Source organism: Falco peregrinus, chromosome 6 (assembly GCF_023634155.1).
Source record: "Falco peregrinus isolate bFalPer1 chromosome 6, bFalPer1.pri, whole genome shotgun sequence".
NCBI classification, from domain to species: domain Eukaryota; kingdom Metazoa; phylum Chordata; class Aves; order Falconiformes; family Falconidae; genus Falco; species Falco peregrinus.
Genome location: NC_073726.1, coordinates 20,704,315 through 20,722,173, shown reverse-complemented (window position 1 = coordinate 20,722,173; position 17,859 = coordinate 20,704,315). Strand labels below are relative to the sequence as shown.

At 37.3% G+C, this 17,859-nt stretch overlaps 1 protein-coding gene across 11 annotated transcripts in view; it reads left to right on the top strand.

Moving 5' to 3' along the window:
* CACNA2D1 (calcium voltage-gated channel auxiliary subunit alpha2delta 1) overlaps positions 1-17,859 on the top strand; it is a 433,534-nt gene that overhangs the window by 71,527 nt on the left and 344,148 nt on the right. For all 11 annotated transcript variants that reach the window (XR_003557130.2, XR_008747812.1, XM_055808421.1 and 8 more), the window contains exon 3: positions 6,009-6,125. Coding sequence is in view for 9 of the 11 variants with exons in the window: in XM_055808421.1 (XP_055664396.1) it covers positions 6,009-6,125 (117 nt within the window). In the remaining 2 variants the exon portion in view is untranslated. The remainder of the gene's footprint in view (positions 1-6,008; positions 6,126-17,859) is intronic.

Below are 17,859 nucleotides of genomic sequence, written 5' to 3'. Positions count from 1 at the left end.
TTAATTTAATATTCTGATATGATTTATGAGGCAGGGATTTTACTTCAATCAAGAATTGTAAGATAACTGTCCTTTGTCTAGGTAAAGAGTGGATAGAAATGCTTTGTATTGGGATGAATAAACCTCTGGAAGCACATGTTCTTTCCAGTAATTATAAAGGTGACTTGGGTGCTTGCTAAGCCTTAGGTTTAGAAATCCCAAAGCTACATAAATCCCCAACCGTCAGCAAAGAGCAAGCATCATTCTCCATTTCTTCCTGGTTTTAGCAGAGAATTACACATTGCAGAGAACCAGCTTTGGTGTTGTGTCAGATTAGGTCATGCAAGCGCCTGAGAAAAATGTTCACCAATTCTTCTAGTTCTGGGCAATTAATGCCATGATAATGTAGTTTACTTTGTGTAGTTTCAACCCAGGGATGGAGGAGAGTTTTGAACGCCGACTGCACAGTTTTAAGGGTGCTAGATGCTGGTAACAGGGTTTGTCAGCAGTTGGACATGATGAGCAATGAACCATATCTAGGTTTCTCCCAGGACCTCCAGTCAGGAATAAAAGGAGATGGAGCCAAGAACAGGCTGGAGACAAGGCTACAGTGTGGGTCCAACATCCATCCAAGAGACAGGTCTGGAGGAAAGATTTAACATACATCTGAGGGGTCTATCTAGGAGATGGACTAACTATAGTATGGGGTCAAGGTCCATTGAAGGGGCTAGGTGCTGGAGACAGGCATACCTCTCCCGTAGCCAAGGACTGGGCTGAAATGGAGGCCATGGGCAGGGGTGTGGGTGGAGGTCCTCAGTGAGGCAGGTCATGGTCATTGAGGCCTATTAGTACCCTGTAGTGGTAGAAAGCAAGAGACTTTTTGGAAGGACTGGGGGAATTGGCCACGGGAGATGCTCTCCAACAGTAGGGTGTGGGCAGGAAGAGAATAGTTTACAAAATATTTAAGTTTTGCTCTGTTCTGAGGGATTTTAAAAAAATTATTTAATGAGTTAATTGCTTTATAAGCTTGTAAAACTTAGCACAAGATTTCACAAGCACTCTTAATATTTTGGTGTAGTGACTTTCAGAAAAGATGGAGGAAGACCTACCACAATATTTTGGTTGATTTGCGATCCCATGCTCAGCAGTAGCTTTGAACTGTAGTTTTAACATCATGATAAACATCAGCTGGTCCAGACTGATTACAAAGCATTGGTCACGGACAGAGGTGTCCCATCAGCCTAGCTGAGCTAAGTGATCTTGAGAATAGTATTGAAATAATAAAAGCATCAATAGATTTGCCTTGTATGGAGAGGTATTATTTGAACTGTTGAGTTATTTTGTTTCTCTATTCCAAAGCATATTTCAAGACAGGAAAAGGTACAGTGGTTTTGGTTAACTTTTGAAATTCTGGGTTTGAACTTCTGAAGATCTTGTCTCATATGATTTCTGTGTCCATGAAAGTATTCGACGATGAAACTGAGATTGGCATATTCATGCCTCATGTTTAGGCCCTCAGCCAGGTTAACACTGCCTGAAGAAAAACCTCTGTTTTTTCTTAAACCGGGAGACTGACAGTTTCAAAACAAACAAACAAACAAAAAACAGGCAAAGGAATTCTATTGTAGTTTAGATTAATTCAACATGAATTATTATTCCTTGTTATTCGGGTAGTCTGTGTAAACAGTGCCAAGACTACGGATCCAAACCACAGAGAATTTATTACTCTCAGGAACTTTTTCTGAGTGCAATAAAGCATGTGGGCCATTGAAATAAAATTTCAATGTTACAGGGGGCCCCAATGCCTGCCACAACATAGCAAGAGCCAGGCGCATCATTCGTTCTCTCTCAATTTGTACAGAAATGTTTGATTTTCCCTTTAGAAAGCATGGAGAATGTCTCTTTGTGAGAAATTTATAAACATGTCCTTGAAGACTGGGTAGAGAAGGGCATGTTCTCCTGAGGAGCTGGCAGTTTTTCTAATCTTCACTACATTCAGTGATGGTCCTTTTGTTGTTTCATCCTAATGTGACTCCCTATCATATTCTCTCGCCTAAAACCTTGCAGTTCTTTATACCAAAATAAATATGGAGCATTTAGAAAGCAATTTTAATGCATTCTTGCCAGAATAAAGAAGTACATGGCTATTGAATTCAGAGAAAACATTATTTTTTGTGCTATGACCTTACAGGTTTTACTTAGTCATGCAATGAGGCTTTATTCTGTGAGAAGTGGTAGGGCTTTACTGACAATTTGGAGAGCTTTTAGCAAAACATTAGTGATTAAAGTACCAAAAATGATTTTAGACATAAAAGCCAACAGAAACTTCCATTCACTTGGTCAAAGCAATTTAATAAAATGTATTCAAATTAGCTCTCCTTAACAAGCCACAGAGCCTGCCAAATCGCATTTGGAAAGATGAATGATCACACCTTTGCTGATAAGACCGTTTATGGCTATTTGAGATGAGCTTTTGCTAATTGTGTTTGACTGCTAGGTGGGAGGCTTGGAGAAGGAAATCTTGTCACAGGGTGCCAAATCCTAAAGTACATTGTCATTTCCCTGTGTGTTGTGCTGAACTGCTGCAGTGCCATGGCTGAATTAAAGGGGAGCAGGCAACAAATAAATTATGTACACACGTCTTAAATAATTAGTGAATATTTCTTACACTGTTCCTTGGTAGCTGAGACAGGTCTTACCCTTCAGGAAAATAAAGTGTGTGAAGTTCTGAGTTATTTTTGATGCCTTTCATTTAGGAACTTGTGGGATAAATCTTCCAGCAGTGGTAGAAGCAAGGGAGATAGGTACTCTGAGCCCTGCGGTTGGGTAAAACAAAGAGGAGGAGAAAGACAGACTCAACTCAATGTGGGATCTTGTGCAAAACTCAAAGGATCTTTTTTGGGAAGGTTGTTCTGAATTTTTTTCCTTTTATTTTTTTGATTACTGACAAATAACAGATTGTGAAGCCAGCCTCAGAATCAGGCTGTGTTGGTGGTTGGACCCACGATGCCTGTTATAGAAGTTTTAAGTTAAATTATGAATAGGACTCCTGTCTCTTGTGGTGCTGATCCTTGTTAAGTCATTCAAGCTTTTGAACTGTGCTCATAGCTAGTGTTGGAGAAGAAAAATGAGAATGTTTATTTTTTTCCTGCAAATGTACTCACTTAGACCATACTTTGATAGTCTGCAGCTTTCAAACCATTCAAGCTTGGAAGTGTGGGAACAACTTCCCTATAGGAGTGGGGTATGTGAAAAATTTGAGTGCTTTCAAATTGGGGGTTCATAGGATCATATATTTGCTAGAAGGATGGATTAGATACAGGGATGAAAGAGCAGATTTTCAATCCAGGTTCTCAATCTCTTACCAGTATGGCTTACTGTAACTTTGCTCTAGACTGAAATAAATTATTCCTTTTGTGTTTCTCATTGGTAAGGGTGCAAAGTCATGGATGGATGCAGAGCACCATCACCTTAACTCTGCTGAGCCTGTTAGAAACTATATTTCACTAAGGCTCTTAAAGCTGTCAAAGAATTAGCACTACAGTGCTCTCACCCTTATAATACAGCTGGTCAGCACAGGCTCCAAGTTATCCCTGTCCTCCAGCTGCTCCAAACCTGCGTTACTTGCCTGTGCCCCTACTCTGTATTTTCTTTGCTTGTGGCCTCCTTAATGTTTGTTTATAACATTGAGTAAAATATCCAATTACAATGAAATGGCACCTTTGCAGTAAACTACTGCTTTCTCCAAATTTTAAGATGTTTTTTGCCTAATTGAAACTCCCAAATGAAAAAGGATTATATTTAAATTTTTGTATTGCTTTCAGCACTTGGTAGCAAATGAAAAGCAGTTGCATGAAGAAATCTGAAAAAAAAGAGAAACTAGGAACAAAATTGAACAAAGCAAAACATTTTCACAAGCAAAATAAATGAATTCTTTAATATGATTTTGAAAAGTATTATTTAAAAACTTCTGTGAAAGTTACTTTATATCTTTCTAGCCTATTTGCAAAATCTTGTGACCATTCTTCTATATATTTAGTAACCTTTGACGCAAGTGTACTTCACACAGTCATGAACAAAGTTTGAAGATTTTGGCACTACATTTCTCTTCAAAGAGTAAGACACGAACACCTGGTAGCACCCATATTCCTGTGTCTGTTCCTTACGTGATCAGGGTGAATATTTGCTGATGATGGGAAAACCTGACAGTTTGCAAGATTTGACGGTCACTCAAATTCAGATACTTCTCTGAAATTTACATTCTTGATTCAAACCATCTGGATCTAGAAAACTGATTTCTACTCTTGCCTTGCCTGCAGGACTGTAAGGCTCTTCTGGTCACTGCAGTCAGTTTAACTCTGAATCCCACTGCTGACCGTGTAAATGTGTTTCAGAGAAAAATGTGTAAAATTCTCTAGTGATCAGTTGTAGAATAAAATGTCTTTATTTCCAGTTTTGTTGATTAATAATTGGCCTATAGGCTACTTCTACTACTAAGATCTGTCAAAAAAAGAAAAGATATTTTGACAGATATTTTGTGTAATGCCTAAGATAAATTTCTGTGTAGCAGTTTTTAAAATCAAACACTTCAGAAATATCCAAACTATAGTCTGAGTTAATTACAAATGATCTTCTTGTGTAGTGGTTTTCTGCTCATGATGCACTGTGTTGTTTTTTTTAAATAATTGCTACTATAAGAAGAATTAAAGCATATTGCAATTACTCACTCACTAGTTGAAAGGATAGACTGTACTTCTGAAGGAAAAAAACCCAAACCCAACATAAGTGTTGTGAAATTCAAACATGATGAAAACCTATGACAGCTTATGAGACATGCCCAGTAGTTGTCAGAAATTTATTTGTGGTAAATACCCATCAAGCACCAGAGGCATATTCCGGTGAGTTTCTTTAAGGTCTCCATAGCTTTAACCCGAGAAACCTGGCCAGGCTGGTAGACACAGTCTGGTCTGCAGTTTCTCGGTTCTTGTGCTGGACAGGAGCCAGCGCATTAGCGCTGGACCCGTTCCTGCCTGTGCTTGAAATTACTGCTCGGGAGACAGCACAGCCCCCACCAGGCAGTGCTGCGGAGAGGCAGAGTACTTGAGTAAACTCAGGCCATCTGTTGGTTGCATAAATTACTTTTCCCCATTTGCCCATCTAGCCATAAGGTATCCACTTTTTTTTTTTTTTTGCGCTTTTTTTTAATTTTATTTCCCCAATTAGTATATTTTTTCTTTATCCAGTTCTAGTAGGCTAGAGATAGGCAAATGGATTTCCTGCTACTTTTTTCTTTACATCTTGTGGTTGTGTGCATTTCATTGTAGGGGTTTGTTTAACTAATCAGATGATTCCCTTTATATATATGTGTTCTGCGTTGGAAACAGTTAATGGCTCTTCAACAGCGATAACCTTTGTTCATCACAAAGGAGCAACATGATTATAGTTCCTTTCTTGTCTTCCATCCCCATTTTTTCCCCTTTCATTTTTCCCCCATTTCCCCCTTTTTGTTTCTCTTCCCCTTTTTCCTCTTTTCTTATTTGTTTTCTTCCTCTTCTTCCCTCATGAATACTAACATTATAGTATGAATAAATAGATAAGGGACTAAACTGATTATATTAGCATAACTGAAATGTTTTACTGCAAATGGTATGTTTGTTGCTCAGCATTCAAGGAAGAATTAAATTCAGCAATAAGTGATTTCTACTTAAGTAATTTTAAAGGATTTCCATTTTACTTCTCTTTCAGCACTCTGTAGGAATCAGATTACTTGATCATTTAGCAGCTGAATACTCTGTCACTAGAAACAGTCAGTTTTGAAGATTTATTAAATGATTTTTAGTGGCACCTTCTACCTCTCAGACAAAAAGGTGAAGTATTTCACAAGGCACATTTTGATTTTCCTAGCAATGGTCTTTCTGAAGCTGTCCAGTAAGAACAGAGGACAGCCTGATGATGGTTTTGTCAAGTAGCTTTGCTTACTTTGAATGTCTGTCACCATTTTGATTTATTTCCATTTTTCCCCCTTACAGATTTATTTGCAAAACAAAAATTTGTATACTGTAGAAGCCAACAACCCTCGTCAGCTAGTGGAAATTGCAGCCAGAGACATTGAAAAACTTCTGAGCAACAGGTCTAAAGCCTTGGTGGTGAGTACTAATGGGTTAGGTTTTCTATCTGGCATTTTAAAAAAAATGTTATTTATTATTGAAACATGGTTTTATGGTTATTTTTGTTGCCTATGCACTTACGGGCAACGTCAGCCTGATGTGTACAGGACAGGACATGTAGAAAGATGGCTTGTGACTTCATGGTAGAAAATGAACTCATTAAGTCATTGGCATAGGGCAGATGTTTGTAATACTGATGGACAGGTTAGGAACCACAGCCAAGTAACAAATCAAGCTATAAATAGATTGGAAAGTATTTCTTTAAGTGACGCATGTGAATGTTTATGACATGAAGATCACTGTACTCTACAGTCACTAGTGATCTTGGGGAAACAAGAAGTAGAGCTTTTTTAAAATGTGATTTAAAAATAATGGCATCTTTGAAGTCATGATGTTCATTTTGATTATATTGCTGATTACATCTGTTAATATTTGGTCTCTTCATCTTTTTGGTTTACTCAGTCTTTCTTGACGGTAGCAACTAATTGTTCTCCTTCAACAAATGTAGCCATGTGTGAATCAGACTCATTTCCATACCTATTCTATTTCTGACTTGCTAATTTAATCTGTATTTCAAGCATGTTTTGTATCAACACAGTTAATCTCAAACTATGAGTGTGAAAACCATGCAGTATGGTAACCTCACATTTCTTTACGCTTTAAATAAGAAGTAGCTATTTCTTTAAAGTGCTTTTTCCAGCAGTCTCTTTCTCTTCTATAAGACACCAAACCTGGGTAATTGCTTTTTAGGATTCCTGCTCACATCACTCTGACTTGTATCAGAGTGGTATTCAGAACACACTGACCAAACGTGCATGGGGGGATCCGGATGAATTCATAAACACGCTTTTTGCAGAGTGGAGCTATTGGAAATAGGTTTAAAGGATGGAACAGCAGACTGGGATTCCCTGAGCAATTACATATCCACATAAACTTGCAGATGAGTTTGGACATGTCATTTAAAGTGAAAGAGAGAAGGAAGAGGGATTAATTCACCTAACTGTAGACATCTACGCAGCTGGTCGTCCTAAGCTCCTTTTTTGTTCAGTAGAATAAAACAGGCACTTCTCAGTCAGGATTGACCTGACATGTTCCGAATAAGACTTTAAAATGGGATGAACTACAGCCCAGATGTACTCTTTCTGTCAGAGGAGCCTCGATGTAAATGTCTATAATGTCAGTCTATGAAGTTGGGGGAGATGAGTCCCACCCAAGCAGTCCTTTTATCAGTACAGTTTCATGCAGCTGAAGAATCGGTCTGAGAGTGAAACTGCTGCTGCACAATGTCTTGGGGACTACCCTTCTTGCAGGTGATGAGATTTTGCTCAGTCTCTTGTCTGTGCATGGGTACCACAGGAGGTACCCATTTTCCTGCCTTTTGTTCTTAGCAGGAGTGGACTTTTCCTGTTCCCATAGCTTCCCTAACATGCCACATACATCAGTGTTATCTGGGCCATGTTATCTGGGCCAAAGCTTCTCTGCTTTAGTCAAATGAGTGTAAAATAGATACTATTTTATTGCTTGGTTTTCCTGTTTTAACTCAGTGGGCATGTGTTTATGTAGCACTCTGTGGACTTTGCATTATTATTGTAAAATATTTTGTCATTTGCAGACTTTTGTGAACACATGAGGTTTTCCACCATTTCCCCATTAACCCTTACAAGTCTGATGTTTTTAAGTTATAACAGCCAAATCTTATATTTTCTTGAGATTCAAGATTAATGTAGGGGTTTGTGGGGGGGTGTGGTGGCTTGACCTTAAAACTCTTATGAAAATTAAATAAGTATGTCATACTTACTTTAGAAAAGATTCCAGAACAGTTTTTTTCTGTGAATGTAGAAGAAGAAGGGTTCATACCTCATTTTAGGCAAGCCCATGGTCACTTTTTAAAGAGGGTAATATGATTCAATTCCCTGATGTAGAAGAAGATTAAATTAGGCGAAGGGTGTTCCTTCAGTCCAGTTGCTCTTTGTTGTTCTTAAAAGAAATCTTCCAAACTTCTCAGATAATTTTAAATTATCAAGTCCATGCATCTTGAAGGCAAATAAAAAGTCCTCCAGATGTGTTAGTGGCTAAAGACTTATGACTTTAAAACAATTTTATTATTTTGCAGGGTGTGACTCATGATGTCTTTAATGCTTGGGGTTGCCATTACTACCAATGCTGCGATGAATGTACAATACTTACTATTTTTAGCTGCATGCTATCATTTCAGGATGCTTGTCAGCAAGACTTCTGCATGACATCTTTATCAATCTGGCCACTTCACGCAGAGTGAAATTCATGCCCAAACAGGTGAAAATAACTTAGCTCCCCTCCCACACTTCACATGTCTGAATTTGATTTGCCATCCTTTAAATACTGATCAATGATGCTTCTATTCAGTGTTGGAACATCTCTGATTTTTTTTTTAATTACACGCACACCCCCCCGCTCCCACCCACCTCACCCCCCCCCCGAATCACCCACCTCTCCCACCCACCTCACCCCACCCCAGAATCACCAGATTTTACAAACATTAATTACATGATTACAACACATACCTAAGATCGTTTTTTGCAGCAGAGTGATTGAAATGACCTGTTACAAACATTCCTCTACTCCAGCTTAAGGATGGAGACGTCTTACAGAGGTTGTCAGTTTGTCTTGCTGAAACTTTCTGTGAAATTTGTGTATTTTTTATTTCCTAATTTTATATGTATAATTATATATATATATATATAAATGTATATATGGTAACCTACTGTGCTTTTTTTAAGCAAGTGGTATTCAGTTTCTCTCTTTATATCCTACTTTGGTTTTTTCTTTATTTTTTTTAAATTTTTTTTAAATCTACATTTTTTAAACAAATACAATTTTTTCAAAATTAATTTCTTAAGAAAACTTTCTAGGGATGGTTGCTCATAGATGATTCCTGAGAAAACTGACTTTTCCCTTTGTATCAAATGCCAGCCACAGCCAGAGCCAATGCATTCAAAAGTGCGTATAACCTTTCAAAGCAGCAAAACTGGCTTAAGCTTTTAAATATTATTTTTATTATTGTTAAGGTGATTAAGCTTTTTAATAATATTTTCATTGTTTGATTTAGCTTCTGATTTCTGATTCAGACATTTCTCTCGACCACTGTCAAGGCTAGCTCTTCTGGGGAATTCTGTTATTTCTATTAAAAATGTATTTCTGATGTATATTTATGTACCCAGCAACTTGGTCTGACTGAAAAAAAGAGGAAAAGGCCGAAGAAGCATTACTTAAGGGGAAAAATACCCTTTTATTAATCTCAGTCCTAGTCAGATCTCTTTGCTGACTCATATTCTACATTGTTATTAACTTTGGATCACTCATGTTGGTTTCTCTTGTGCTATCATTTAACCTTATCAGCTCCTAATGGCTCAGATATTTACACTGCCTTTTCTATTTGTAGCTATCCCAGATATATATCAGAGATTTCAATGATTTCAGATTTTAAATCTTCCTTTGGATTATTTTTATACACAGGAGACACACTTTCTATCTCCTGCATCTAAACTGATATTTTCTGCTAAGAGAATTTCTTGACTTTCCATGTGTATTTCTGTTTCTTCTTCTTTTCAAGGACTGTCTTTACACTGGCATTTTGTAAACTTTATGTAGTGAGGCTGAATTACTTATCTGAAATGTAAGTAGTCTTAAATCTGATGGGTCATATTTTCTCTGACATCAGGAGTAGAGCTGAATGCAACTGTTACTAATGATTGCACAGAAAGTTTTACCATTGGGGCTAATATGACTCAACGTGTTAATTAAGACCTGAATCCTGAAAAGAGTATGATGCAAAAGCATCATACATCCTCCAGTGATGCCACGAGGAAGGTGCCAGTGAATGACATCAACAGTGCCGTTGTTCAGAGACTAGCGTACCCCAGGGATGCCATGATTTTCTCTAAGCATGCTACACAAACAATCTTTGGGCAAGGGTATAATAAGCAAATATTAGTGATGACTTTTCTAATAGTAAGTTGGCTTCCCTTGAGCTACAAGATCACCTTTAAATGAGAAGTAACTCTTGCATTCCAATTTATTTGTATTTTCATGCAACCTTGTGCTAGAAAACTCTCTTCATATGACTTAAATGTAAAATTAGTGGTTCTGTGCATTGCACACAAAAGGCCCGAGTAATGTGGAAAGCTTTGTGATTTCATTTCTGGTTTGTACGAGAAAGCATTATAATGAAAATCTGGACAAAGATGACTTGTCTCACTGTAAGGAAAAAACAAGTCTATTTTTATTTTTTCATGTGTGTGAATTTATGTTTGGGAGAAGCTTAAAAATGCTCATTGAAATAGTTACCTAGCTGGGGAAGGAGAAGGGGTAAAGTCCAAATCTGAACTCAGAGGGCTGTTCTAGATAGCTATTACTAGACGATATTAACCATAGAAGAAAAAGTCAGGATGAAAAGAAAACTGAGAATTTTCTAGCAAGGAATAGTGGAGGAAAAGAGTGGTATGAGTAGTAAGGAGGGAGGCAGGCAAACAACAGTCTTATAGCCAAGGATGCTGAGGAGTGTCTTGCATTAGAGCCTGTTGTTCAAATAGTGAGCGTTTATTTTGTGGTTTGCTGTTGTTTACTGTTGCATACTTGCCTGGCCAAACCCTATTGAACACATGCTATTTCAATATTACAGTATTTCCATATGCATATGGTATACATATGGTCCTACAAGGAGCAGGGAGTTGGACTTGATCCTTATGGGTCCCTTCCAACTTGAGATATTCTATGATTCTATGGTATTACAGGCAACTTAACATTCTGTCTCTGTGTACTTGCTGAAAGGTGGTGTACAGTCTAGCAGTGCTGCGGTTGCAACCTGCATTTCCAGGTGTGTAATGAAAGACAGGTGGGGAATTCATGGAAAACATGTCCTGCAATAACTACAGGCAAAACTTGCAAAGGTTCTTAGATGTTTTTCAGGTACACAACCTTTCCAAGTGTACCAATAAATAGTACACCCAACCCATTAGGCAGTCTGGCACATAAAGTGTTCATTTTCACTAGAGTTATCCTCTGTTTTAAAGTTCCTACCCCATTCATCAGTTTGTAGCTTTCTGGAGCTGTGTAGATTGTGCTAATAGATCATAATCTTTCAGTTCAGGTGGAAACTAAATAATTTAAACAAAAACTTTTCTATATACAAGAAAGTGAGGATACTTGTATTTGGACGATAGTAATATTTATTTGAGTATCACTAGAAATACTAAATAGGGTACTTGACATTGTAATATATGAATAAAATATGTTTTGAGGAGTTACAAACATTTTCTCACGGTCTATATAAACAGACCCTTTTAAACTCATTAATATATGAGATGGACGCATAGTTTTCCTTACTTGTGTAAAATACTGTAGTAAGCTTAAGTTTGCTTCAGTAATGCAAAGATCCTAATTTTTGTTGTCACACTTTCAAATTTAAAATTTCAAATTGTGGTTTTTAGAAAAGTATATTTAAAAAACTCAGTGCTTTGCAAAAGTCTGTTCTGGGGTTTTGTTTGCTGTTCATGCATTGTGTTGTGAGGGAAATGAAGTGTGACTTATGTTAAAGTAATATTTGCTCCTGTGCCGCACACTGGATCTAAGGTGCAGCTTCACTCCTGTGCAGTGTGAAGTCATTAGCTGTGCAGCCCTGGGCCTTCCTTTGCTTATTTGAGCAGCCCATTACTCAATAGATATTGGGGAGCAACCTTCATCTTCTGTGGCAGGAAAATCTGCTGGTTTACATTCTCACTCATTTTTGCTGGTATATTTGAATTTAAGAGATTAAGCAAGTTTGAATCTCTTAGATAATAGAAAATTAAAGTTAAGGGAGAAAATGATGAATAAAGAACACAGTCTTTGCAAGCATAGCCTGCAGAAAATTTTGAAACAGGATCAAAACATCTTATTTTATGCTTAGATAAGATTACTTTCTGCAGTCCCAAATCCTTTAACTGTTGGCTATGTGTTTGTGTAATATTTTGAGATGAATCCTACTTGTCCTCCTATCCAAAATTAGGATGTATGCATATTGCCCTGCAAATCTTCTTTTCCACAGTGAAATATCTTTCTGGAAAGCCTCAGTGTCATTAGGTTATTATCAACACTGTGGTGTACACTCAGTGCATTTATTAATAAACTTTTCTTCCATTACTGCCCATATTCTAAGGCAACAGCATATTTGTTTTTTGAAGCAAACACTCAAGGTCCACTAAAATACATTTCACTGGAGAATGAGAGACATCCATATTTTCACTGGCAAATTCCTGCTTAATTTTTTTTTTTGTTTTGCTGTAGGGTCATTTGTTTTTGCTTTAACTATTAAACCCTTGCATTAAGGTCATTCAAGGGAGGCTACTAGTCAATACTTTTGGTTCCTTGGGGGCTGTGTAGACAAAGATGAGTTACATGCAGATTTGCACCTTATTGTCTAGATCTCTTCAGACATCTCAACTAAAGACATTATGCCTTTGTTCTAGCCTTTATGCCTTGTTTTTTTTGAAATCTGAGGAAACTGAGTTTCCATGGAAACTGAGGCACAGATTGTATGCTAGGAGACAGGTTCCCTCTACGTTCTGTTGGGAAGTGTCCAAGGTGCACAACTGTGTCTGTGAATGAGGAGTTCAGAATGTTTATCTGCTAGTTTAGATGCAATTTCAACACAGCTGTGAAAATGTGTCCAGATCTCTTAGTATTTCCCTGCCCGCCTGAAATAAGGCTTCAGTGTCTCACAATACAACTGGGAAGTTTAAATAAACATGTGTTATAACGTATTTTGAGATTCCTGGGCAGAGATGCGGTGCACTTTAAATAGGGTTGGGAATTTTTCTGTGGCCTGGAAGACCTATAAAACTGAAATAAATTTTGTAGGTGTGCTTGATACTACTGGTTTTTGGAAGGGATCCAAAACTCTTGAGTTGTGTTTGGATGACTAAATCCAACCTAACATCCTTAAAACTCTCTGGGGCACCCATCTTCTGGTCTGCTAATTGCCTATACTGACAAGATTTCACTCTATAATACTCTAAATATACTCTGTATATTTATTATTTATATTTAGTATATTTAATATTATATAATTATATATATATATAATATATATATATAATAAATATTTAGTATATTTAATACTAAAAATACTCTGTAGAGAAATTTGAGTTGACCGCTCATTTGGCAGAACTTACAGTGGGCAGCATCCACTGCTTTTGAGCTCTGTTGCAACTCAGCCACTGGTCTCCTGAGCTCCACTTGAAATTCCAAAGAAGCCTACATAGTCACACCTAATGGAATCCACCACATCACATGGTATTCTAAAGCTTAGAGGTAATCGCTCCATGAGGACTTGGGCTAGGTCTCTAGCTGAAAATATCTGTGTATACATATGGATACGTATCTGGATCTGAACACATTTGTACAGGTATGTTACAATTGCATCTATGTGCATATGGGAAATGTGTATTTTTCCATTTATCTTCTAATCTAAAAGGTAAATAGACAAAACATTCGAACAGGGAGGAGGATCTGCAACTCAGCTCTTTTCTTTCCTATTTAAGTCCTCTGATCTCAAGGCTAAAGTCCTGCAATCCATAGCAAAATCTGTGCAAAAATCACATTTTGATGGTAACAGCTTCCTTCCACCTTCAATATAATCTCTTCAAATATGTTAAATCCACTTATTCTCAGACTGTGAGGGCCAGAATCCTTGCCTGAAAAGCAGGTCATTCTTCAGAGGTGTAGTTTGGATCCTTCTAGAGTTGAGGGCAATCTGTGATTCTGACTTCCCTCATTATTTTGCAAATGATGACACAGTAAACACTGTGATTTTGACATTAGAAGGCAGTGATGAGCTAGGTTTTGAGTTGATGGAGGCAACTCATGTTTCCTGTTAGTTCCTGATGTGTGGGTGTGATATCCTGTAGAATCAACAGAGAAGGGAAGAGGTCTCAGTTTTACCTTTGAGTTGTGGTAGCATTGGAAGGTTAATAAAGATAAAATGTCTTGTCCTTGTCTTTCCTAGCTGGCTTTAGGTACATAGGCCTTGTGGGGTTTTCTTGTACTGATTTCAGTACAAAAAAGAAGTGTTACTCATGCCTTGATAAATTTGCTGCTGTTTTCTCCTGACTTCTGTTTTTTGTTTCCAGGTGTTTCTACCGCATTGACTCACTTGCCAGTTACAGGCAGTGTTAGACAGTTGTATTGGAGTGGGCTCAAGTTGGAGAAATTCAGATAAGGAAAACAGCTTGAATTGTGGTTAGTCTACCAGCAAGCAACGTTTTCCCACATTTTGTCAGTATTTTTTGTTAGTTGTTATATGAGAAACTGGCCATCATAAAGAATCTGGCAATGGACTTTGTGTACTAGGTTGTTTACCAAAATAATTTCAGGTCTGACTTTTAAGAAGAGAAAGTCTTCACAGATGGAAAAGAGTAAATTAACTGGAGTCTATTACTGATTGAACAGAAGAATGAGTTTTGTCTATGCACATTTTTGTGCTGCGTGCACAGGTTGTGTTATTTTTCACTCTAACACATTCATTTTTGCCTTGGAATTGTCAGGCTGTGGCTGTTTCTTCTCTTTAATATTTTAAAATTTTATTCTTGTATTTTAACTTTCCCTTTCAAGCTGGAGATGGCTCTTTTGCTATAGGAAAAGATTACACAAAGTGTGTACCAGTATCACAAACCAGATGGCTTTAATTGTGCCACTATCCTACCAGAAAAATACCGATGTTTTGGAAAAGTACAAATAAAATAGACTTTTCCCCTTATAAGGACTGTAAGATCATGCATAGTGTATGTTTTTTCTTTGTTTTTTTTTCTTTTTTCTTTGTTTTTTCCAGTATGTATTTGGTAGAATTTTACAGAGTTAGGATTCTAGGCCTATTTATATGTTTACTTTTTATATCTCCATCAATTCTCTGCATACTGAGTAACTCACCGAGGTGGAAAATTTCTAAATTTTATTTCTGGATGCTTCCTGCAAGTATTCAGAATAGATACTGTCATCTCCTTTTTGCAGCATTAGATTTAGATTTCAGGCCATGACTAGAACTGGTCCAAATAGCAGAAATAGCTGCCTCAGATAAGGCAGGGAATTTGCACGTGAGTTTAAGACTGATCCTGCATTTCTTTTAAAACTACTTTGACTGGAAATTTGCGCACTAGCAAAAAAGGTTCTACATATGCTTTTTTTAGACCATAATGCTGAGTCTGCTAGCCTATGTGAACTTTGCTTGTATCTCCAGATGTAAATGTAGCCTATTCTGAAAGTCACTTGTAGTTCCTGAAGCAAATATGTTTTAGAATGACAACTAGTGAGATGTGACACTTGTGAAGTCAAACATTTGTCAAGCTGTCCACATGTCAGACGTTTGAATTTGTTTTCACTTGTCTTGCCTTGAGTCTTATTTTATTAACCAAAATCCAGGTTGTATAGGTGCAACATTATGCCTCAGAGGATAGAATCACATAACTCACATACCTTGCAAGGCATCATAACAGTCGGGCAGGATAAATCATAGGGCTTGCAATGAAAGTTCTTACAAATATTGCCTGTTTCTATGCTTTTTCTTTCCACGGTTGACTTTATTTGCCTTCTGCAGATCTTGTATTCTTGTTGACAGATAAAGAGCGGGTCGTCCCTCCCACTTCTCATATCCTCATAGGTAGCCATGAGTCATCATTTTGATTTTTGTGGACCTGAACAGTATATAGTGCTGAAATGGCATCTAGTATGCTTAGCTTAGAGAGACACCTGCTGAATCTCTGTCCTGCTAGCACAGTGTTTTTGCAGTTAGAGCTTATAAGTTTGATTGAGGCGATGAAAGCTAAAAAGAGCTTGTAGCAAATAATATTACTGGATGATCAGCTTGACAATTTAACTTTTCTTTCTCCATACACAGTAGATTGTCACTGATAGCATAGCTTCTTTGTTGGTTTCACCTTTGGTATGGAGAAAAACAAGGAGCACCGATAGCTGTAGCAGTTCTTTCCCATTCAGTACCCTTATGTTCATTTGAGCAAAGTTGCTTACAAAATAAATGCCTGTGACTAGTTTTCCAGAGGTTGTGTTGTGGTTTTTTGTGGTGTTTTTTTTTTTTTTTTTTTTCTTTAAACTCCCTGGTGGGGGATTCTTCATTTGTTTGTTACAAGCAGGTTTCTTTGTCTAGGTTTATGGATACAGAAATTTTATTTGTGAAAGGTGTTCTGCAGGTGCATAGCCTCATTAAAGCGCGCATTACCCTAAGCTGGGGGAGTGATGCAGCAGCTGTGAAAGGTGAAATCTTGCTCCAAATAACTAATTTGGTTTCCTCTGGTTATAAAGTTACTTTTTCAGCTTCAGAAGCTCAGATTTAAAAAGAAAACAATACAATCAAAACCTCTGTTGTTGCTTTTCTTGGGTTTGTCCCAGTTTTTGTCTCCAGGGCTTTGCTACCCTTCTTAGCTAAGGCTTACCCTCAGGCAGCTTCTTCCTCTCCAGATATTTTTGTTTTCTTTGTATGTGCTTCTGCCTGATAGGTGAAGAGAACTATTTTAGTGCTTATTTCTTGGTCCGATGGCTTCCATTCAGATTGTCTGCCCAAGAAACATGTTGATGCATTTATTGGTGTAAGACTGTTTTCCGCGGTAGCTTGTTGGAAATTTTACAGAAGGATGATTTTCCCTGCTAAAACAAACTTTTCAAAATGACAGTATTTCATGCTAGTAGCTTAACTTGCTCACATTTTTCTGGTTTAATGGAAGGTTGCCTATCTAAACAGAGTGAGAAAGAATATAAATCTTTGAGCATTGCAGGTGTTGGCTTCCATACCCTAACGCTGTTTAGCCAACTCTCGCAAGACTCCTAGTCTTTCTTCCACTAAGTTCACTTTTTCAACCACAATAAAATTGTATCTTAAAATTTTAAAATCCTCTTTGAAATAAAAAGCTCTGCTTACTTGCTGAAACCTCTATTAAACATTACTGAAAAGAACAAAATGTAAGTGATGTTTTCAGTGGTCCAAACACACATTGCACATAAACTTGTATAGTAGTTGTGTATTTTACACAGCTCTCTGAGTCTAGATTCTGCCTTTCTGAGGCCTTTTTCCCCATCTCTTGAATAATTCTGGGACTGATTCATGGATCTTCTCCTGTCTTTCAGTATATTTTCTTTAAGAGTATTGATACCTGACTATGCATGATTCCAGTATGTGTTCCAGTGAAATGCCCTTTGCTTCTCTTTTTCTGCATTCCCCATTATTAAAAGTTCAGATTAGACTGTGTTGCTACAGCATCACGCTAACTCATGTTGAATTATTCACCGACTTCACCTCTTAAATACTTTTCAGGGTACCTGTGTCCAAGACACAGTCACTGTTTTCAGAATATGCTATGAAATCTGTAATTTCCTGGTTCTATTTCTAATGATACATTCAGCTGTATAAAAATGCATTGTCTTACAATAAGATCATTTTAGCCTGTGTGTTCTAGACTACTTTGTTAAATAGTTGTGAAGTAAATAATAAAGATGGTTTCTGCAAAGTAGATCTTCATACCATAGTCCAGCTGACATCTAGTGTTTCCACAGGTTTCCTTGACTAATGATGGCTTCTAGGAAATGTTACTTCCCATACTTCTAACAGCTTAGAAGTCAATTTTGTAACAAGAACAACTTTTTATTAGTAGACAGAATGCATTATTAATACAAACAGTTTTTAAAAATGATG